The 21,937-nt window shown below is 36.5% G+C and overlaps 4 protein-coding genes across 5 annotated transcripts; 3 read left to right on the top strand and 1 right to left on the bottom strand.

The window, feature by feature from the left end:
• Positions 1-2,178: 2,178 nt before the first annotated feature.
• Positions 2,179-3,449, bottom strand: LOC137820555 (uncharacterized). Its single transcript, XM_068624697.1, has 3 exons — positions 3,371-3,449; positions 3,166-3,257; positions 2,179-2,685 (listed from the first exon to the last, which is right to left on the bottom strand). The coding sequence occupies exons 1-3, from the start codon at positions 3,447-3,449 to the stop codon at positions 2,179-2,181; spliced, it is 678 nt and encodes a 225-aa protein (XP_068480798.1).
• Positions 3,450-6,943: 3,494 nt separating this feature from the next.
• On the top strand, positions 6,944-11,473 carry LOC137820104 (zinc finger protein GIS2). 2 transcript variants are annotated; one of them, XM_068623924.1, is made up of 4 exons: positions 6,944-7,129; positions 9,169-9,382; positions 9,718-9,810; positions 10,651-11,473. In XM_068623924.1, the coding sequence occupies exons 2-4, from the start codon at positions 9,258-9,260 to the stop codon at positions 11,219-11,221; spliced, it is 789 nt and encodes a 262-aa protein (XP_068480025.1). In that variant the 5' UTR covers positions 6,944-7,129; positions 9,169-9,257; the 3' UTR covers positions 11,222-11,473. The 2 variants fall into 2 exon arrangements, with proteins under 2 accessions (XP_068480025.1, XP_068480027.1); XM_068623926.1 differs by having other exon boundaries at positions 6,992-7,129; positions 8,757-9,382.
• Positions 11,474-12,337: 864 nt separating this feature from the next.
• LOC137822069 (protein LATERAL BRANCHING OXIDOREDUCTASE 1-like) lies at positions 12,338-16,477 on the top strand. The gene is made up of 4 exons (XM_068626973.1): positions 12,338-12,699; positions 14,569-14,816; positions 15,493-15,820; positions 16,014-16,477. The coding sequence occupies exons 1-4, from the start codon at positions 12,457-12,459 to the stop codon at positions 16,248-16,250; spliced, it is 1,056 nt and encodes a 351-aa protein (XP_068483074.1). The 5' UTR covers positions 12,338-12,456; the 3' UTR covers positions 16,251-16,477.
• A 1,652-nt stretch (positions 16,478-18,129) lies between these two features.
• On the top strand, positions 18,130-21,695 carry LOC137822068 (protein LATERAL BRANCHING OXIDOREDUCTASE 1-like). Its single transcript, XM_068626972.1, has 4 exons — positions 18,130-18,516; positions 18,643-18,890; positions 20,732-21,059; positions 21,305-21,695. Exons 1-4 carry the CDS (start codon positions 18,271-18,273, stop codon positions 21,539-21,541), a joined length of 1,059 nt encoding a protein of 352 aa, XP_068483073.1. The 5' UTR covers positions 18,130-18,270; the 3' UTR covers positions 21,542-21,695.
• The last annotated feature ends 242 nt before the right edge of the window (positions 21,696-21,937 follow it).

Here is a 21,937-nt window from a genome sequence, read left to right as displayed (position 1 = left end):
AAATGGATCGAGGCCGAACCCCTTGTCTCCATCTCGGCAAAAAAAAAACAAAACTTCGTATGGAGGAGCATTGTCTGCCGGTTCGACGTCCCGCACACAATAATAACTGATAATGGCCGACAGTTCATAGATCGAGGCCTACAGTTCTTTTATGACGACTTGGGCATCAAGTCTATCACGGTCTCGGTAGAACACCCACAAACCAATGGGCAGGTCGAGGCCGCCAACAAAGTCATACTCAACGAGCTGAAAAAGCGGCTGGGCAAGGCAAAAGGCCGATGGACTGAGGAGCTGATCGAGGTACTCTGGAAGTACAGGTGCACCCCCCAGACTACCACGCAGGAGACACCCTACAACCTGACATACGGGACCGAGGCCATGATCTCGGTGGAGGTGGCCGAGCCCACCATACGACGGCAGATGTTCGACCTCAACCTAAACGAGGAAAGCCTAGCTGTCAACCTCGACTTGGTAAGTGAGTTTCGTGACAAAAGCAGGATTCGAGAGGCCGCTGCAAAATCTGGGCGGCCAGACGGTACAACACAAAGGTCTGGCCGAGGAGTTTCCAGAAGGGCGACCTCGTCTGGAGAATGCGAAGCGACGCGAGAAAAAATGAAGGGAAATTCTCATCCAACTGGGAGGGGCTTTTCCGAGTTCGAGAAGTCGCACAGGGGGGAGCTTATCATTTAGAATGGCTTTCGGGCAAAATTGTACCAAGGACGTGGAATGCCACGCCGTCAAGTTCTACTACAGCTAAAAGAAATAAAGTCACACACTCTTTCCTCACCCAACCAAGGAGGTTTTAACGAGGCGTTTTCATCAAAATACTGGCAAAGTTCTTCTGCAACCACTCGGCTCGGTCTGGATGAAGCCTTAATCGGCATACCTTGCCGAGACGACCCCCAGGTTTGGTCTGGACGAAGCCTTAACCGGCATACCCTGCCAACACCTCTCTCGGCTTGGTCTAGATGAAGCCCTAACCGGCATACCCTGCTGAGACCGACCCCCAGGTTTGGTCTGGACGAAGCCTTAACCGGCATACTCTGCCAACACCTCTCTCGGCTCGGTCTGGATGAAGCCCTAACCGGCATACCCTGTCGAGACCGACCCCCAGGTTTGGTCTGGACGAAGCCTTAACCGGCACACCCCGCCAACACCTCTCTCGGCTCGGTCTGGATGAAGCCTTAACCAGCATACCCTGCCGAGATCGACCCCCAGGTTTGGTCTGGATGAAGCCTTAACCGGCATACCCTGCCAACACCTCTCTTGGCTTGGTCTGGATGAAGCCCTAACTGGCATACCCTGCCGAGACCGACCCCCAGGTTTGGTCTGGACGAAGCCTTAACTGGCATACCCTGCCAACACCTCTCTCGGCTCGGTCTGGATGAAGCCCTAACCGGCATACCCTGTCGAGACCGATCCCCCAGGTTTGGTCTGGACGAAGCCTTAACCGGCACACCCCGCCAACACCTCTCTCGGCTCGGTCTGGATGAAGCCTTAACCGGCATACCCTGCAGAGGCTGACCCCCACGATTAACATCGCAATTAACGGCCAACCGCCCAAATCAACTTGCTCGTTTCAACAATCACAATGGTCGACCGCCCAGATCAACTTGCTCGATTTAACAAATCGCAATTAATGACCGACCGCCCAACACAACTTATCTGATTTAACAATCGCAATTAAATGGCCGACCGCCCAATTCAGCTTGTTCGATTTCACAATCTACAATCAATGGCCGACTGCCCAATTCAACTTGTTTGATTTCACAATCTACAATTAATGGCCGATTGCCCATTCTTTACTTGTTCGCTTAAACATCGTAATCAATGGTCGAACGCCCGATTGAACTTGCTCGAATTAACATTCGAAATTAATGGTCGACCGCCAATTGAACTTGCTCGAATTAACATTCACAATTAATGGCCGATCGCCCATGCTTTACTTGTTCGATTAACATCACAGTAAATGTGGCCAACCGCCATATTCAATTAAAGCCCGATTGGTTAACTCGTGAATTTTTACGCGAAGTCATTACGAAAGGAAAGTTGGACGATATATTGAAAGAAACAATGAAGTAGGACAATACATCATAAAGCAAAAAAAGAGGAGGCCACATCCCGGCCTCGGAGGAAACCAAAAGACAAGAAAAGGCCACACCCCGACCAAAGGGAAACCTAATCTTGGATTTTTACGCATTCCCCCTCCTCGGCCTCAGCCTCCCCCTCAAGAACCTCGGCCTCCCCCTCCTCGGTCTCGACCGGTCCACCCTCTTGAGCAGCAAAGGCAGCCGCCTCAGCACTCGGCATCAGCCGACCCTGGTAAACCTCGCAATCAAGGTCAAAGTTACCAGTGGTCGACGGCCCGCCATAAAGCACGTGCGTTTGACGCATGACTCTCTCAAAGCACTGCTTCAGCAGCTCCTCTGCCTCCTCATAGTTCTCGTCGAGCTTAGCCTCGATTTGATCTTTGGCAGTTTGGAGGGCGGCCACCTCAGCAACCGAGGCCGAGAGTTTCTCAGCCCTCTCCTCAGTCAGCTTCTTCAGTGCGGTTATCTCGGCAGCCGCCCTCAACTTCTCGGCCTCCAGCTGACGCCTTGCCTCCGTGGCCTCATTCTGCGCCAACTCCCTCTCGACCGCCTCCTTAGCAATCTTGGTCGTCAAGTCGTTGTTTGCGGCCAAAGACTACTTCAGGTCTTGAGTGGCTTCAGAAAGTTGGTGATCCAAGTGCGACACGGCCTCGACATGGCGGTCTCGCCCCTGAAGACTGTGCTGAACGAAAACTATCGAGCAGCACAAGAGCTCGAAGCCGCTCCTCAAGAGGTCCGAGGGAGAGACATATCGGAAAGACTCCCGGGCTTCCTCCAGGAGCGCCATATGAACCCTTCGTGTGAATTGGTAGCCACTCCCCAAGAGGTCGAAGGGCGTGGGCGAAGCCTAGGCTCCGACCAAGGACGAGCCCACCGCCCCTTGAACCAAAGCCCTCGGCGAGGGTGGCACCACCTCGGCCACCACCCGACAAGAAGGGGGTGGTGTCGGCATGGACCCCGGCAAGCGCACGGTGGTGGCAACGTTACCACCTTCCCTCGGTCGCTTCTTGGACTTGTGGGAAGACCCGGCCGGTCCCTTGGACTTCTCGGCCCTATCGTGCCTCGGCGGCAGCACCTCTAGGTTGCGACGACCCTTCCGATCGGCTACCTTCTGTTGATGCTTGTCAAGGACGCTAACGGCGCTCGGTCGCTCGTTAACCATGATTTCTGCAAAACAAAGCAAACAAGTTATAAACAAGTTAGGATAAGACCGATCGACAAAGACAGACCAAGACACGTACCCCTCACGGTCGCCCATCACGCAGACTTGGCATACGCACCGATCAGCTCTTGGCACAGAAGCCTCCTCGGGAGGGCGTCAAAAAGGGCAAGGACCCCCAACTCGTCCTCACCCTCCATTGGCCTCGACCACTCCTTAAAGTAACAAGGCAGTCCAATAGAGGGGGAACCTTGACCGACCGACCGAGTCAAAAAAGAAGGAGGTCGCCTCGGGCCGAATCACAACCTTCACAAACCTCTCCTTGAAACGCTTATAGGAGAGGGCGAAGAGGTAAAAAAGGACACTACCAGGCCGGCCGGCCAACGAATGCCAAGCAACCTTTTTGGCAGGGTGAGAGTTATAGTAAGAAAGAAAACAAGAGGGAGTGGGGTGAAGACACATAACGTCGCACAACAAGCGAAAGGCTTGAAGGGACGCCCAGGTATTCGGGTGAACCTGGGTGGGAGCCACGTTGAGTGTCCGAAGGACACCCATCGTAAACTCATCAAAGGGAAGAGAAACGAAAAGGTCAACAAAAAAACAAGTGTACATGTAAAAGAAAGGGGGGTCGGAACCAGGCCGCCCCATGCACACTCTCTCGGTCGCCCCACAGGGCAGGATGCTAAAGTAAGAAGAATACTCTTCCGCCTTTAAAATTGGGTGCTTGAGCAAAAACTTTGTCACAGACTCCTCGGTCCCATAGGCGGAAGAAATATCTAATACCCTAGGATCCACCCACTTAAGATCCTCTAGGGGGACGACCATTGGAGGAGAGCCCGATCGGACAACAGCGTTGGTCGGGGCATCCTCCCTCACAACCTCCACCAGGGGTGGCCGCCACCCCAACCGAAGCAGGGTCGGTGGTGAATGACGAAGAGGAAGAAGATGATTCGGAAGACTCCCTAAAAGAAGGGTGACCGACGGGAGAAGACGGGTCACCCAAGGGAGGGGGGGAAAGACGAGGCTCACAAGACATAACTAACCTCGGTTGATAAGCTAAACTGGGCGAGAGAGGATGGTTGAAAGGTAACTCGGGTCTCGGAGCTAAGGGTGAGAGATCACTCGGCTATCAGTTCGCTCAAACAAATGAGGCACAAGGTTTCGGCACTGTAGAGGACCCCTATTTATAGGGCCCATGGGCCTCAGAATTCGAAACGACGAACCAATCTCAACTGTTAGATCTCTTAGATCCAACGGTCCACAAACCTTCCCGCCCAAAAAACCCCTCATCAATGCACATCACGTCACGACGCCTGAGGTCATGTCATGCCACCTAGTCACGTCACACCTCGGGGAACCAAACGACCACACGCCCACGAAACCGACCGACACCATCATTAAAAACTCATCAGGCACATCTGACATATCCGCCCTCGAGCTTGGGGGACAAGTGTACCAGTATGGGCAAAGCCGAGACCTAGACAACCTGACCGAGACCAAGAGAGCCGGCCGAAACCTGAGAGACTTGGCCGAACGATGAGGCCGACGATCCACCTGGCTGAGACCTTAAAAGACCTGACCGAGACGACCGAGACCAGGGAAATCTGGCCGATGGCCGACTCATACCTGAGGATCTGGCCGACGGCCAACCCTGATTATCATTAACGCTCAAACCAAGGTCAGCGAAGTTAATCCATCATTAAGAATTAGGTAATGCAACCCTAAGTGATATCCACCTCAATAAACGGACCCAACAAGGTAGGCCCATTAGAATAATATAAATAACACGCATCCCAAGGAGTAAGGTATGCCATTTATTACTGTTCACCTACCTAAGAGCTGACCACCCTTTTTCTAACTTGAGCGTCGGAGTGCCTTCGCAGGTACCCCCACCATCCGATGTTCACCCGAGACTGAGTACCGAAGGAGAAGCAGGAGGACAAGAGGAATCCCAGCTCATCACCCAGTAACATGACCGACCGAAGGAAGGAGAAAAAGACTTCAATAGTTCTCTAGGTCCCATCTCCCTAGTAGGAACATATATGTATATATAATTGCAAAAGAAAGGTATGGAGATCTAAAAAGAATATACATAATGGTTATAAAAAAGAACATTGGTTAGACAAACAAGTTTCATTGGTTTTGTTGTAGTGACATCTATTTAGTGTTTTAGAAGAATAATATTATCTCAATATCGTTTTAATCAACCATTGTCTCAACCGAACAAGTATTAAAAGTAATTAGATAGCCTTAAAAAAAAGTAATGTTTATAAAAAATAGTATTAGTTATATAAATATATCTAAAACAATATTTTTGGAGTCCTTATTGTACCTGTTTTAGTGTTAAAAACATGAATAAAATCTTAACACTCATTAATTAACCAACATTTCCATATTAAAATAATTTTGATTATTTAAGTGTTCGTAGTATAAAAATGATTAGAATAAAAAATTGATTCAATTTGAAATTTTACTTCATCAATTTCATTGGAGGTAGCTACACTCGACATCCCAAAACAATAATCAATATTGAAAAAAAAAATAACAATTATCTCACATAAAAAAAATATCCATTTCAATCACTTTTATAATATATCTATTTGAATGATCTAAAATTTAAACGAAAACTAATTTCATATTACAATATTATATAAAAATATATTTAATTCAAAATAATATAAATATATAAATATTTTAAAATATTAATTAATAAACAAATACTTTCAAATAATAAGTGTGTCTTATAATAGAGATTAATCAATAATAAGTGTATCTTATAAATAGGATTAATCAATAATAGGTGTGGTCTTATAAATATCATTTCAATCTTAAAATAACAAACTATTTAAGAAAAAAAATTATATAAAAATTTAGATAATCTAACCATATTTAATTACCAACTTTTTTATAATTTATATTTAATTTGTTATTATTTTTTAAAAAGTTTTAGGAAATATATTTTAAAGTTTATTCTAAGAAAATAAACACAACACATTTTTTTCTTTTTTTTTAAATGTAAACTTTCAAACTACTTCAACAATTATTTTCCTTTTGAAAATGTGAAAGTATATTAATACCACAAGTAGATATATTAATTCATAAACAATAAAAATATTTTTATTAATAGAAAAAATATTCATTAGATTACGTACAATGTCATTAAATATAATTACTACTTAAATTATTTAATTTTATAAATATATATATATATATATATTATAATTATGTTATTTTTTTATATAAAATTGTGAGATATTCTAAGAATGAGATATCATTCTTTACCTACGGTCAAAAAGATGGAAATGTCACATATAACGGTCGGATCTGTGCATTTTATAACCGAGTTTTCATTGTCATAAATGATAATTATAAATAAAATGGTCAATAATCTATCATATTTTATATTTTTACTTTTAATACTATTGTTCACATTTATTACCATCTTTGTCTTCCTACTCACTTACAACAAAGTCTTAAGTAGACCACGTCTTCTTGATTAAGACCAACTAAAAACATTTCAAAAAGATAATATGAATAGATTTTTATTAAAAAAATTTAACAGATTAAATTAAATTAATTTTATCCCATCTTTTGTAAAATTAAAATTTATGGGATATATAAAAAAGAAATGTAGATCTAAAAATCATAAAACGAAGTAACTTTTATGATTAATGATAAAAATCAACTAAGAAAAGGGGAGGAGGGTGACCATGTATTTATATCCCTCCTTCGTGACTGCAACAGAGAATGAAAAAAAAAAAAACCCTTGCGGCTGTGTGTTGCAAATAGAGGCGTTTCATAAATCAACTTTCGATCATCCATATAGTCGTCATAACGTAACCGCCGATTCCATCTAGCGTTTCAGCCGTAGCTCTCTCAGGTTCTTCCCTTAATCCCTCTTTAATTTTGCGATATTAATATTTATTCATTTCGATGTGGCTCTATGTTAGGGTTAGGGTTAGGTTTTAATTCCCTTCGGATTCATAGTACGCCTTTATTGATTCGTGTACGATTTTCTTCCTTTGCCCTCATTTTTCGGCATTGATGGGAATTTCGTTTTACCCTGATTACATGTGATGTGACCGCTATCTGCACTTTGTAGGGTTTCGATTTCGAATCTGTAATTTTAATTAGGTTTGGGCCTGAAGGATTTGTGGCGTTTGGTGTGTGTTTTCTGGTAATGGTTAACTATCTAAGTGTAAGATTGAACGGCTTTCTTTCCTTTCCTGGTGCAGAGAAACAACTTTTCTCAGATGTATGCACAATACAGTTTTCTTGCTTTAAATTCTTGATGATGCTTAGGAAAAAAATGATAATCAAGCTCAAATTTTAACTAGTACTTTTGATTGTGAGAAATAAATTTCTAGCTGTGGTGGATCTTGGGAACTGGGAAGTGGAATTCCAGGGAGATGTTTTACCTCTGGAGCTGATGGATTTGGAATAATATTTTGTTTGGAATTACCAACCAAGGACAGTAAATTTGGATATATTCTATGTTACTTGCACTAGAACTGTCTGGCTTAAGTAGAGAACAAGTCTTAGTTCTGCTGATTGCACCTGTGGTAACTTGTGACATCCGAAGACCAACTAAAAATATATATAGTTTGCTGTGTGACATCCGAATTTAATTATGAAATAGAGCCACCCATACTCTGGACCAACTGATTCACCATTCATCGTGCCAAATCTGAAGATGCCCAAATTTACAATATAGGATGCCATTGTATGATACTTTGGCTTTTGTGAACTTTAATTCTTGAGAAATAATGTGTCATGTACTCTATGATAAGCTTATTGGTAATAATCAAATTATTTCTAACTTCCTCTTTATTGGATCCCCATCACAATTTAATGTATGGTACATGGACCAAAAAGGGAAAATCTCCCATAGTTGCAATGGTTTATCAGCAGTGTAACTGAATATTCTATAGCCACACCATCTGTTTGAATTGTTGGCTTTTGAAATCCATGTCGGACTCGGAACCATTCACGTACATCTTAAGTTATTGTGATAGTTGATTCATGATATAGTATCAGAGCCTCTATGACCATGACCATCCCTTCTAAATAAAATTTGTATCTTTGCACAACCTGGATGGGCTTTGGAGCATTGTCCATATTCAAGATGAAAGGGCTCTAGCGTTAGGGGGCATATTAGACATATAAAATATTCACACGCTTTTATCCAACACCTCGAGTCTTTAGGAATGCTAGTTCATAACAACCTGGACCTTCTAGAGAAGGATATTTTTCACTTTAAATATGGAGATGCAAATAATCTGTAGATGTAATGTTGGATGAAGTTAACCTGGTCCCATATAATGCCTAATCAACACAAGGATGGTTCTTCTTTTAGGGAGGGAAGTATGCTGAAGAACTTGTTTTCATTTTAAAGGCACACGTATTTTTACGTTAACAAGATGTAGCTGTCTATAAATAACCATATGTGTCTCCTTTCTTTTCTAAGTGGTCATTTTCTTTATTTTGTTCCTCAATTGCCTTTACAGGATAATAGTATTTCACCATTCACCAAACCAAAACTAGGCCTCCAGATGCTTTTCTGTCTGAATCAATATTTTACCTTATCCCTCTACTCTATTGGGTTAGCTTTGCCGAAAGATGAAGTGATATGCTTCTGTTGTTTTTCCAAAGGTAGAGTGATCTTATGTTGGGAATATATTATTTGTGAGAAGCACGTGAATATTATGAAGAATGGTGTCCAAGGGCTTGCTATCAAATTTTTTGGTGCTGAGTGCAGTGGTATTTGATTGATGTGAATGTGAGATGGATTGCATGTTGAAAATTTCATGTTCTATACTGTTGGAATTTGCGGTTTTTATATTTTGAAGGGGAGGTAGGGGGTTTGGCTTCGCTAGTTGGCTTAAGGATGATATTGGATGTTGGTTGTGATGTGGACAGGAAGGAGGCGGTGGCTGGTGTTGTTGGTTGTGGTGGAGGTGGTTTCGCTGATCAGTTGTTGTTGTGGGTAGGAAAGAAAAAAGGTGAAAATGAGTTCAGACAGCCGCAGCAGGAGCAGGAGCAGAAGCAGGAGCCCAATGGACCGTAAGATCCGATCTGATCGATTTTCCTACCGTGATGCACCTTACAGGAGGGATTCACGTCGGGGTTTCAGGTTTTCTTTTTGGAATTTAACTATGTATTTGCTGTATTGCTTTTCTACTTAAATGTATTGGTAGGGGCAGTTGAAGAAGATTGGAGTATGCTTTTGGTAGAAGAGGCTTTGAATCTTTATTTTTCTGTTTGTAAAACCCTAAGTATGTCCCATTTATTTTCTGTTATTGCGGCATGCATTCTTCTTGTTCTGGCTGCTGCTTTGATTAGTTGGGAACTTAAGTAATACACTTTTTACTCTCAAGCAGAAGGGTTATATTTACACAGCCATTTGACATTTGGAACACGAACATGCATTTCTCACTGTGGCAACACTAATTTGATTTTTTTTGTCAGCCGAGACAATCTGTGCAAGAACTGCAAGAGGCCTGGTCATTATGCAAGGGAATGCCCTAATGTCGCAATTTGCCACAACTGTGGCCTCCCTGGGTATGGCATTCATTCAATGTTTCTTTGAAGTTGTGTTTATTTAGATTTCAATTAACATGATTATGCTTTAACACTTCTTTTGCTGATATTTTTTGCAGTGAAATTTGTTTACCTGTCAGTAATCTTTTTCTTCTTGCTCATAATTTGACTGTGGTTAACTTTCAGGAATATGCCTATTATCATTCACCTTTTTTATTTTATTTTATTTCTATGTTAGGTCAATGTGGTTACCCTTTTGTTCTTAAAATTAAATTTGTCCTTCTTTCTACATTTATCATCTTTCCATGGATGGCACTGAGCTTCATTTCAAGATTTTTTTTTTTTTGCTGTATATTATTGAAGCATTACAACTTCAGTATCTTTATGTTGTCTGAATTTTTGTAAAAGAAGATTTGATTTGCCTTAATTCACCTCTTAGGTTCCATCCCACAGTGGCATCTTTAAATTCAAGGTGTTTATCTGTAAACTATTGTATTGTATTACTTCGGTCTAAATTTGTATTGCAACCATGCGCCATGTTCTTTGTGTTTCCCGTGGATGAAAGTTGTTTTGCTTGCTGAATGCGATGGCAGTATGTGTATGAGCGCCTTAGTGTTGCCATAGTGACTTGTTTATCATTCTAACGGTGCCTCTGCCACTCCGGGACAGAGGCAGATACTCTTTGCTTTTACCTGCTCTTTGATATGTTTAAGTTTGAAACTTGTGTTGTTTGACTTTACAATTTTCATATGGTTTGTATGCTTTTGTTTATCCATTTCTCAAATTTTGTGATTTCAAACTCTCAATTATATCGTATCTGCTGACTGGGGTTTACTTTTATGATTTTAAATGTTTTATCAGGCACATTGCTTCTGAATGTACCACAAAGTCACTCTGCTGGAACTGTAAAGAACCTGGCCACATGGCCAGTAATTGTCCAAATGAGGGCATTTGCCATACCTGTGGCAAAGCTGGACACCGTGCTAGGGAATGCACCGCTCCTCCAATGCCTCCAGGAGACTTGAGGTTGTGCAACAACTGTTATAAGCAGGGCCACATTGCAGCTGAATGTACGAATGATAAGGCATGCAACAACTGTAGGAAGACAGGCCACTTGGCACGTGATTGTCCTAATGATCCTATTTGTAACTTGTGCAATGTTTCCGGGCATGTGGCTAGACAGTGTCCAAAAGCCAATGTTCTTGGAGATCGCAGTGGTGGTGGCGGCGGAGGAGGAGGTGGTGGTGGAGCTCGTGGTGGTGGTGGTGGTGGTTACCGAGATGTGATTTGCAGGAACTGCCAGCAATTAGGTCACATGAGTAGGGATTGCATGGGCCCCTTGATGATTTGTCACAATTGTGGAGGTCGCGGCCACCTGGCATACGAATGCCCTTCAGGTCGGTTTATGGATCGCTACCCCAGGAGGTATTGATGGATCGAAATTTTCTGCGTTCAGTTGTATGGATGTTTTTTCTATGATTTTCTCGCCAAGGACAGATTGATGAGTCTTGGTAGTGTATGTGTTTGGTTTTTTACTATTTTTTAACTTGCTAGAGAGACGTGACAATGATGCCAATTTATCGGCCATTTAGAGTTTATGATATTGTGCCTGTGCTAGGAATAAAAGTTGCTATAAGACGTGATATTGTATGCATTCAGAGTTACGTGATGACGTTATCTTTAATTGTTCTAGTACATTACAAGTATTTAATGGGTTTATATTTACATATTGTCATTAGATTTATATATTCTTCTAAAATTTGTCTAAGCATTGTGTACTGCGACAATGTTTGGACTAGTTAATGTAATATAACAAGTTTCACTCTTACCTTATTTTAAACAAGATCAAATGAAATAATTACTTTTACTTCTCAATTTGATGTACGTGATGAAATTATTTTTATTCCATCATAAAATGTCTAAATAATGAAATAACTTATTTATTTCCTTTAGTCATTTTGTTTTGATACTATATCTTTGTAGATTGGACGAGGACTTAGTAAATTGGGTAATGTTCTGATTTTGGACTTGGTGGTGATAAGTGTTCTGATTTTGAATTGTCCTTGTGATTTATCCATTAGATTTTATAACTGTAAATTATTCGATAAATTGCTAAAGCGGTTTTGACATCAAAGTAAGAATGCGTCACTTACCTATAAAACACCTAAAAGTTCTGGTGCAAGAAATTAGAAATTAAATAAAACGGCTTAACATATACACTGAACTACTTTAAGGCAATTGCTTCTTGTACAGTGTTTTTGAACCTGCTGTTCACAAAAATGCTCTTTTTTTTAAATAAAAAAAATCACAGTTCAAATTTTAGAATACATTTATGGATCTGTATATTTAGAATAATTTTTTCGATTCTCGAGTTTTTTTTCGTTGGTTACATGTGATTGCTTTTGATACATTTTCTCATTAGGTTTTGTTTTTTAATTAATTGATGTATATCGAAAAAAGCCGTGTTAAAAGAAAATTGATTTTATTTTAAAAAAATTGTTAGAAAAGATAAGAAAATCTTGATGTTCTTCTTTTTTATTTTCATTGACACTAAGCGATACGTGTCGTTATTTGAAAAAAAAAAGGAAATATATCATATATCTCAAAAGCGCGGTCGATGAAATCATAAAAGCGAGCATTTCCAAGTTCCGCAAAACAGAAACAGTGATGGACGAATCCGGTGGGGTAGAGAAGGTAGGTAGAGCTGTCCAAGAGTTGGTGTTGAAAGCTGATAATGTGCCAAAAAATTACATGTACGACGAAGGCGGTTGTGGATTTGGAGATGCTCTTATGCCATCAGAGGATGATGGTATTCCTGTGCTCGATCTCCTTCGCCTCTCTTCTTCCTCTTCAGCTCAACAAGAGCTTCCTAAACTCCACCGCGCACTCCATTCATGGGGCTGCTTTCAGGTATCCCTTTCTATATCATCTAAACACAATCTCTGTTCATAACTTTATAAATCCAATCCCAGTCACCTTAGAAGGAATCCAATATAGTCCCAAATCAATATAGTCCGAGATCAATATAGAAGTTCCAGATCGATCGAATCGATTGAGTTGAGGTTACTAAGAATAATTTATATACTGTTTTCTTTTCTAATCCACCTAATTTACGAGAATTTTTTTTTTCAAAATAAAACTCTTCTTTTAAGAACAAAACTATTACGGAACATGTATCTCTTTTTACCAGAAATAAATTGTTGCCCGAAATAAAATGGTGCTAAAAATAATTTATATACGGTTCCTTTTTTAATCCACCTAATTTACAAGAATTTAATAAAATCTTGTTGTTTTAAGAATAAAACTATTACGAAACACTTACGATTCATTTTTTAATCCACCTAATTTACAAACCTAATTTACAAGAATTTAATAAAATGTTGTTACTTTAAGAACAAAAAATTGGTGATAAAATGTGGTTCTTTTTAAGAACAAAATTATTACAAACAAAACTATTACGGAACATTCCGATGGAGCCGCCGGAGGTGTCCGGTGGAGCCCGCCACGGGAAGTGTAATGTTCCTACCCAAAATAAATCGGAAAGGACAACTCGTGAGGAGTGTTTTCAAAAAAAACTTTCAACTGAATTGTAGCTAATCTATAATTTATAATTGATTTATAGTGTGATTTATTTATGTATTTTTAATATAATATTAATGAAGGAATTATTGTTTGAATGAATTGTCTTAAATATAATATTAATCAAATTATTATTATTTGAGTGACCTTGTCTTAAATATAATATAAATATAATATTAAATAAATATACGGAAATTGGTAGGATGTAGTTGTTTGAATGAGTTAATAATTTATAATTGATTTATAGTGTGATTTATTTATGTATTTTTAATATAATATTAATCAAGGAATTATTGTTTGAATGAACTTGTCCTAAATATAATATGGCAATTGCTTCTTGCACTATATCACTCTGCACCCCATTTCGTGGAATGACAAAAATTTCTTAAAAAAATGAGGTGCATATAAAAATACTTTTCGGACTTCATGTTCTGGATTTTTTTCTGGAACGAATTTTTTTATTATGAATTTTTTTTATTTTTCATTTTTTTTTCGAATTTTATTTTTGGAACACAATAATCTTTCTTCTGGATTTTTTTTGGAATGTATTATTTTCAATTTCTTATTTTTTTTTCTGGAATAGAATTTTGATTTTTGTTTCTATATTTTTATTTCTGAAACTCAATAACCTCGACCAGATTTACTTTTTCAAAATATATTATTTTCAATTTTAGATTTTTATTTCCAGAATAAAGGGTATTTTTGAAAATTAAAAAATATGTTGGATAAAAATATGTTAGGTCCAGGTTAAAAATATTGGATATGATTGGATGTAGGAAGCATTTGCCATATAATATTAATCAAATAATTATTATTTGATGACCTTGTCTTAAATATAATATAAATAAAATATTAAATAAATAATTATTGTTTAAATATACAGAAATTGGAAGTATGTAGTTGTTTGAATGTACGAAAATTGAGAATATGTATTATAAATAATTAAATATGTAGTATAAATAATTAAACTTAGATGCCCATTTGTTTTAACGATTAATTGAATGGTGTTGATTAAAAGCTACAAAACTACAAGAAAGGTTCATTTTATGTTAAAATGTATTAGGGAGTAAACTTAGAATTCAGTTATTTCAGGTTATTGCTAAATTTAGTTGAGTTGCTTTCTTCACGAGTTTGTAAAATCACACTGAAGTTAGTGATGGCATTATTTTCTGTTATTCTCAATTATTTTGCGGGATTCAGGCAATAAACCATGGAATGGAAAGCTCGTTTCTGGACAAGGTGAGAGAAGTTTCAAAGCAGTTCTTTCAACTTCCAACTGAAGAAAAGAAAAAATGTGCAAGGGAACCAAACGACATCGAGGGATATGGCAATGATACAATATATTCAGAAAAGCAAAGGCTTGATTGGACTGACAGAGTATTCCTAAAGGTGCATCCTGAAGATCAGAGGCAGTTCAAATTTTGGCCTCAAAGCCCTAATGATTTCAGGTATACACGTTCTTATTTTCCTCACCATTATTACAAGAAAATCATGAAATACAAATCAATTTTTAAATCAATTTTTAGAGACAAAAAATAATTAGTCTTTATAGTGACTACATTAGAGACCGTTTTGAAGACTAAAAAATTTTTGATTTCTAAATTAATTTCTATTATTATTAAATGATTTATAAATTGATGTCTAATTAGCAATCAAAGTTTTTGCTACTAATTATTTATATTCTAAAATTTGATAGCAAAAACTTGATTGTTAATTAGACACAAAATTTTGAGTTCCTAAAATGATCTCTAATTTAGTTATTATAATAACTAATTATTTTTTTTATTTAAAAATCTTTCTATTTCGTGATTTTCTTGTAATGCATGAAATGTTCTTTTAATATCCAATACTGTATTGGCTCCAAAAAAAAACTAAAATACATATACAGGTTTAGGATAAATTTCTTCTTAAATACCTATACTAAAAAAAATAAATGGTTTTAACTTATGATAATTCATTCTTTTATTTTATTTTCATATAACTAAATACTAAGTTATCTAATTAAATTAGACTTATATATAGCATTATTGTTTTTGGAAAAGGAATAAGAAATTTCATCCATTTCTTTTGTACTAGTGACACAAGCATACTCTCCTATTAATCACACTGGGAATCTCAATGCAGGAGTACTGTCCTACAATATACCGAAAGCCTAAGGCTGCTAAGTGAAGTAATCCTTAAGGCCATGGCTAAGTCACTGAACTTGGAAGAAAATTGCTTCCTGAATGAAAGTGGAGAGAGATCTAATATGTTTCTGAGGTTCTGCTATTACCCTCCATGTCAAATGCCTGATCATGTTCTCGGCTTCAAGCCACATGCAGATGGATCCACCATTACTTTTCTGTTGCAAGATAAACAAGTGGAAGGCCTCCAAGTCCTCAAAGATGATCAGTGGTTTAAAGTTCCAATCATCCCTGATGCTCTCTTTATCAATGTTGGTGATCAAATAGAGGTAATAACAATAACTGAAGTTTCTTATTCTAGTTAGACTTTTGTGACTATCATTCTTTAATTGATGAATATTCATATTATAACTGCATCATTCATGAATGAAATTTCATCATTTGATTCATGCAAAGAGCAAACCTGTGAATAGAGTTGATTGATACAACAGAAAAGCTTGTTTTGAATGTGATTAATAACAGATAATGAGCAATGGAATTTTCCGGAGCCCAGTGCACAGAGTAGTGGTAAATAAAGAGAAGGAAAGGTTAACAGCAGCAATGTTCTGCACCCCGGATCCAGAAAAAGTGATTAAACCGTTGGATATGCTAGTGGACGAGACAAGGCCATTGTTATACAGACCCGTCAAAAATTATGTTGAGATCTTTTTCCAATATTACCAGCAAGGGAAGAGACCAATGGAAGCTTCAAAGATTTAAGTTTTGATTAAGCCCAGTGCTTCTCTTGATTTAGTCAGATAAAAGAGAATAAAGATGCAGCCAAATTCCAAGTTATGATCTCTTAGTATAAATTGCATGTTTAGTTGTTAGATAATTACTACATGTATCCTTCTCGAAATAATTGCAGTTCCCTGCAACTTCTTGTGAATATGTTGTTTTGATGTTTATGCATTTTATATATAATATTGTTTTTGTAATTACTACTATTTTTGTATCGACAATCTTATTTTTAGTTTATTTTTTATTATATAATTTTATTTCTTAGAGATTTTACATTGACCCTTAAAACCGATCTCCAACACATTTTTCAAAGATTTTACAAAGATTTTACAGTTCGTACGTAAGACAACATATTATTGACAGTTCGTACGTGAGACAACATATTATGGATGATTCGATAACAGTCTGTTATAATTCGATAACAGTCCGATAAAAGGTGGACTTTAAACTTAATTCAACTTCATAAAATTGGCTCGAGGTTCGCACTCACTCATCTCCAATCAAGATTATTATTTGATAAAATATATGAACCATCCTACGGATTTTTATACAAAAATAGTTGTATAATTCCTCAACTAAGAAATAAGAAATAAACACTGGTTATTTTTTATTTTTTAAAATTATGTTATTTTAATATAATAAATTTTTCCACTGGTTATAATAAGAATTATAAATATTTACTTGCTCCTTACCGGTATAAAAAAATGTATTACTTATTACAAAAATTATTACTATAAACTATTCACAATTATATATAATCACATCATCCTAACATCTATAATTTCACAACTATTATGCATTCTATTCTTAATCATTCTTCCATGTAGTCAATATTCTGTTTTGTTAAACAGATATGATAATTAACTTCTCAATAGAGGTAATATTTTTACTACCAAAACTTCCTTTCTCCATTCCTAAAAATCTCTCTAAACTTATAATAACCCTTAATTATAAACTTATACAGCGATAACATATTCTTTTGACAACATATTCAAAGAAAAAAAAAATCTTCACCACAAAAAATTACTGATCAAAATTAAGAATCTAAACTACATAGTATTTTTATAAATACCTATTAATTTAAAATTTTTAAAAAAATAACCAACACAATAGTATGTTAATTACAATAAAAAATTAATGATTTGAATACAATAAACAATACACAATAATGCAGTGTCTGTCCGGTAGAAATAGAAACACTTTTGCGAGTGTCATAATTTAAAAATATATATTTTTGCTTATTTCTAACATTTGAAACAATTTACATGTGACAGAGTCTGATACTAATAGGTTTCTTTTTTTATTTATTTAATTGATGTATTGGTGTTAAAAGAATCTTTGTCTATACGATTTTCAATTATAATTTTTTTTTATATAATTTTTTTTCTCATTTTATTTTTATTATTTTATTTTTATATATTTTAATCATTTTCTATTTTTTAAGTATTTATTAAATAATTAATTATTCTTATAATTAATTTTATTTTATTTTTAATACTAATATATTGTCATTTTATGAAAACAGTTTTAAATTTTAATTATGAAATAATCTCTCACATGAAACGAAAGAGTTTCTTAAACGTAAAATAATTTCTACGTGAAACAGATTTTTTTATATCTTCGTATTTTTTTTAAATTATAATCTTTTTTTATTATTTGATATTTAGTTATAATTTTTATTTTTTTTATTATTTGATTTAGTTGTTGTTATTTTTTTATTATTTGATTTTTTATTTTTCAATAAAAATATGAATATAATAAAAATAAAAATACAGATAATCTCGTGCGTTGTGTTCCTGTATTCCTGTAGTTTGATGTAAAAAGAATAATTAATGAAAACAGAAACAACACGACTCTTGTTTAGTCTAAAAAAATAATGATGCTTATGCATCTCCACCATGGTAATAGCAAAAGCATATAAAAAAGATAAAACCATGCTTCTTTAGTCAAGTTCATCCCCTTGACCTTTTCATTCCTACAACTCTTCTTCACATATGTGATGGCGGAATCCGGTGTGGTAGAGATAATTGGCAAACCTGTCCAAGAACTGCTGTTGAATCCTCAAAATCTGCCAAAAAATTACTTGTACGAGGAAGGTGGTGCTGGATTTCGTGATGCTCTTGTTCCATCACAAGATGATGAATGTATTCCTGTGCTTGACCTTCATCTTCTCTCATCTCCATCTGCAGCACAACAAGAGCTTGCTAAACTCCACCTTGCACTTCATTCATGGGGCTGCTTTCAGGTATCCCTTTTAATTACTTTATGTCACCACACGTGTAAATTTAGAGGGGCTGCATTCTTTGATATAAATTGGCAAAATCATCTTGGAATATCTATTATAAACAAATATGCTGTGTGGAATTGTCAGGCAATAAACCATGGAATGGAAAGGTCGTTTCTGGAAAAAGTGAGAGAAGTTTCAAAGCAATTCTTTCATCTTCCAAAGGAGGAAAAGGAAAAATGTGGTAGGGAACCAAAAAATGTTCAAGGGTATGGCAATGATATAATATATTCGGCAAATCAAAGACTTGATTGGACTGACAGAGTATACCTAAAGGTGCTGCCTGAAGACCAGAGGGAGTTCAAATTTTGGCCTCAAAAACCCGATGATTTCAGGTATACAACTCCTAGCCTCTTCAACTCTTAGAAAACCTGAATGTTCTTTTGCATAACTGGCTAGGACATTGATACTAATAGCTAGCTCCACCGAAAGATTCTACTTAAACCTCATTAAGTGGTTCTCAAGTGAACTTCAATCATAACTCAATCCTCAAAAATTGGCTTATGAGGTAAGGTTTGTATCCATTTATATATAATTAAATCTACTCACTCATCTCTAGTCGATTTGTTATCTTCAACGATTTAGTTTTTCTTCAACGATTTAGTTTTTCTTTGTCCATGCCTTCCCTTGTTCTTCTCTTCTTTGCACATTCATCTTTTCATATTTCATCATGAATGTTAAGATGCTATCTTGTAGAAATAAATCTAAGATGACATTAAAACTCTTCTTTTGAAGAGCAGAGAGAAGAGTTCTGCGTATTTCTGATTTATGACATCTTCACCTACTGAAAATCCTGCCACATCTTGATTTCTCCTGTTCTTAATTCTAATAATTGTCACTTATGCGATTGTTGCGATGAGGTTAAGAATAAGGTTGACTTTGTGATGGGACTGTCGTTGAACCTAAAAGAAAATATCTCTTATCAACCTTGAAAACACTGTAATGCTATGGTGGTTTCATGACTGTAATACTATGGCGGTTTTGTAAAGCATTCTATGGATAGATAAAGTGGGAAAGATAAAAATTATGATTTTTTTAAAAAAAATATCTTAAAGAAATTCGTATTTGTAAATTCGTATTCTACCCTAAACCCTAAATCTTAAATTTCGCTATCATATAATTCTTTACAAAATTAAGAGTTATAGATGAGCTTGAGAATTTTAGACCTAACTCTAAATACTCCTATAACACAAAATACACTTGTGGAATGATTACTTTAATTGTTCTGAGAGAAAAAAAAATCATGTTATGCATTTTTTACAAGAATTAAATAATTAAATACAAAAATGTTAGATCACATGTTATTTAAATGGGTCTAATTTCACTTACTACTAAAATTTTCTCTTATAGTTCAACAAAAAGGTCAAATAGTTGACAATAGTTTCATTACAGGATTCGAGACCAACATTAATGCAGCAACCTCTTGCTGTTTCCTGCACACACTGTGAAAAAAACATGTCAAACAAAAAGTGTCTGCTATAGGAAATATGAATTTCCTAAACAAGAACTTCAAGAATTCTTCAAAACCCTAACACCCGAAAGGATACATTGCATATAATCTCAAAACTCACAACATTGATGTCTCATGGAATGCTTTTTTTACGATGATCACTTTCCTCAATCTCATATTCTGCATGATACTGCTACCTATCCTCAACCTTCTCTACCTTTACTTGGAGAAGAAAATATTAACGAAATTATTGAAACTAAAACACAAGATGAACCTCTTAATGTGATTCGCTTTTCTCCTTGGTGATCCACTAGAATAAGAATTCCATCAAGGGTCTCTTGCATCCTTCATACCTATCAACAAAATCAGATATGCAATTAAATCTTTTATAACTTTTGTCAGACTCTTCCATTTTTTTTCAATAGATACCAACAATGAAACAACCACCGATGAAAATAATGAAAACAACAAATGAATCCAGTCTCTCATCAATTACCTCTGTACCTCAAAATTATCGAATAATATTTCTTCAAAAGTTAAGATGCTTGAATTATTTTTAAAAAGAAAAGCAAATGTTAGGAAGTTTATTAAAAATTAGACCTATATTTGAAGTTTAACCAAGCATAGCAATTTCCTCCTTTTTTCTCTTGGGCTAGTGACAGAAGTATTGCTCCTCCATCAATTGCGTATCTACATTACATTGTATCAGTGGATGTCTGAATGCAGGAGTACTGTTTTACAGTATACTGAAAGCATAAAGCTGCTAAGTGAAGTAATTCTTAAGGCCATGGCAAAGTCCCTGAACTTGGAAGAGGATTGCTTCCTGAATGAATGTGGAGACAGAGGAGATACGATGCTGAGATTTAACTACTACCCTCCATGTCCAATGCCTGATCATGTTCTCGGTTTGAAGACACATGCAGATGGATCCACCATAACTTTTCTGTTGCAAGACAAAGAAGTAGAAGGCTTACAAGTCCTCAAAGATGATAAGTGGTTTAAAGTTCCAATTATCCCTGATGCTCTTGTGATTAATGTTGGTGATCAAATAGAGGTAATAACTAGGATTTCTTAAGTCCTGTTTTGGATAAACATTTCCACGTATTCTTGCAGAAAATGGAAAATAAATTACAGTAATCTCGCATATCTAGAATAACATAGAATTAACAGTTTAAGTTACTTCATTAAAAGTTTATATGAATTTGGTGTTATACTTTAAATTCATTGATTCATGTAATGAATAGAGTTGATCGATACAGCACTAAAGCTTGTCCATGATTCCATGAATGATGTTAACAGATAATGAGCAATGGAATTTTCCAGAGTCCATTGCACAGGGCAGTGGTTAATGCAGAAAAGGAAAGGCTGACAGTGGCAATGTTCTTCCTCCCAGATTCAGAAAAAGAGATTAAACCAGTGGACAAGCTAGTGAACGAGTCAAGGCCAGTGTTATACAAACCAATGAAGAATTATGTTGACATATATTTCCAGAATTATCAGCAAGGCAAAAGGGCAATTGAAGCTTTCAAGATTTAACTTCTGAACGATCAAACTGAACACTTCTCAGAATTTAGTTGAATAAAAAAAGAACAATGGTGCTATATATAGAGATAGAACAACACAGAGTTTAAATTTCTATTGTGTTGACGATGCAGTTTGAAAACGAAAATAAAATTACTTTTTTCCACTATCTCTCGCAAGAGAGTGGAAGGAAGAGGAATGAGAAGATGAGAACGAGGAAGAGAGAGGGGACAAAGGAGATATTAAATGGCGGTGACATATGATGTGTAACATAGATACGAAATGCTGAGACCACACGTAAAATCTCTAAAATGTAAGATACGGGGACATAGATCTATATATTATATAATTATGAATTATATAAATTAACAATAAAGATTTATATGCACAAGTCTGTTCAAGATTATTTTT

The sequence above is a fragment of the Phaseolus vulgaris genome, chromosome 9 (genome assembly GCF_000499845.2).
Source record: "Phaseolus vulgaris cultivar G19833 chromosome 9, P. vulgaris v2.0, whole genome shotgun sequence".
NCBI classification, from domain to species: Eukaryota; Viridiplantae; Streptophyta; class Magnoliopsida; order Fabales; family Fabaceae; genus Phaseolus; species Phaseolus vulgaris.
Note: the sequence above shows the minus strand (reverse complement) of the source record. Positions and strands in the feature narration are given on the sequence as shown.

Bases quoted from the DNA above. Each gene is read 5' to 3' on its own strand.
- LOC137820555 (XM_068624697.1), bottom strand. From the start codon at position 3,449: ATGGAGGGTGAGGACGAGTTGGGGGTCCTTGCCCTTTTTGACGCCCTC. The intron at 3,258-3,370 runs GTGCGTATGCCA...TTTGTTTTGCAG, and splicing joins TCTGTGCCAAGAGCTGATCG to AAATCATGGTTAACGAGCGA. The intron at 2,686-3,165 runs GTGCTGCCGCCG...GACCTGAAGTAG, and splicing joins AGGGTCGTCGCAACCTAGAG to TCTTTGGCCGCAAACAACGA.
- LOC137822068 (XM_068626972.1), top strand. From the start codon at position 18,271: ATGGCGGAATCCGGTGTGGTAGAGATAATTGGCAAACCTGTCCAAGAA. The intron at 18,517-18,642 runs GTATCCCTTTTA...TGGAATTGTCAG, and splicing joins ATTCATGGGGCTGCTTTCAG to GCAATAAACCATGGAATGGA. The intron at 21,060-21,304 runs GTAATAACTAGG...TGATGTTAACAG, and splicing joins ATGTTGGTGATCAAATAGAG to ATAATGAGCAATGGAATTTT.
- LOC137820104 (XM_068623924.1), top strand. From the start codon at position 9,258: ATGAGTTCAGACAGCCGCAGCAGGAGCAGGAGCAGAAGCAGGAGCCCA. The intron at 9,383-9,717 runs GTTTTCTTTTTG...TTTTTTTGTCAG, and splicing joins GATTCACGTCGGGGTTTCAG to CCGAGACAATCTGTGCAAGA. The intron at 9,811-10,650 runs GTATGGCATTCA...ATGTTTTATCAG, and splicing joins CACAACTGTGGCCTCCCTGG to GCACATTGCTTCTGAATGTA.
- LOC137822069 (XM_068626973.1), top strand. From the start codon at position 12,457: ATGGACGAATCCGGTGGGGTAGAGAAGGTAGGTAGAGCTGTCCAAGAG. The intron at 12,700-14,568 runs GTATCCCTTTCT...TGCGGGATTCAG, and splicing joins ATTCATGGGGCTGCTTTCAG to GCAATAAACCATGGAATGGA. The intron at 14,817-15,492 runs GTATACACGTTC...ATCTCAATGCAG, and splicing joins CAAAGCCCTAATGATTTCAG to GAGTACTGTCCTACAATATA.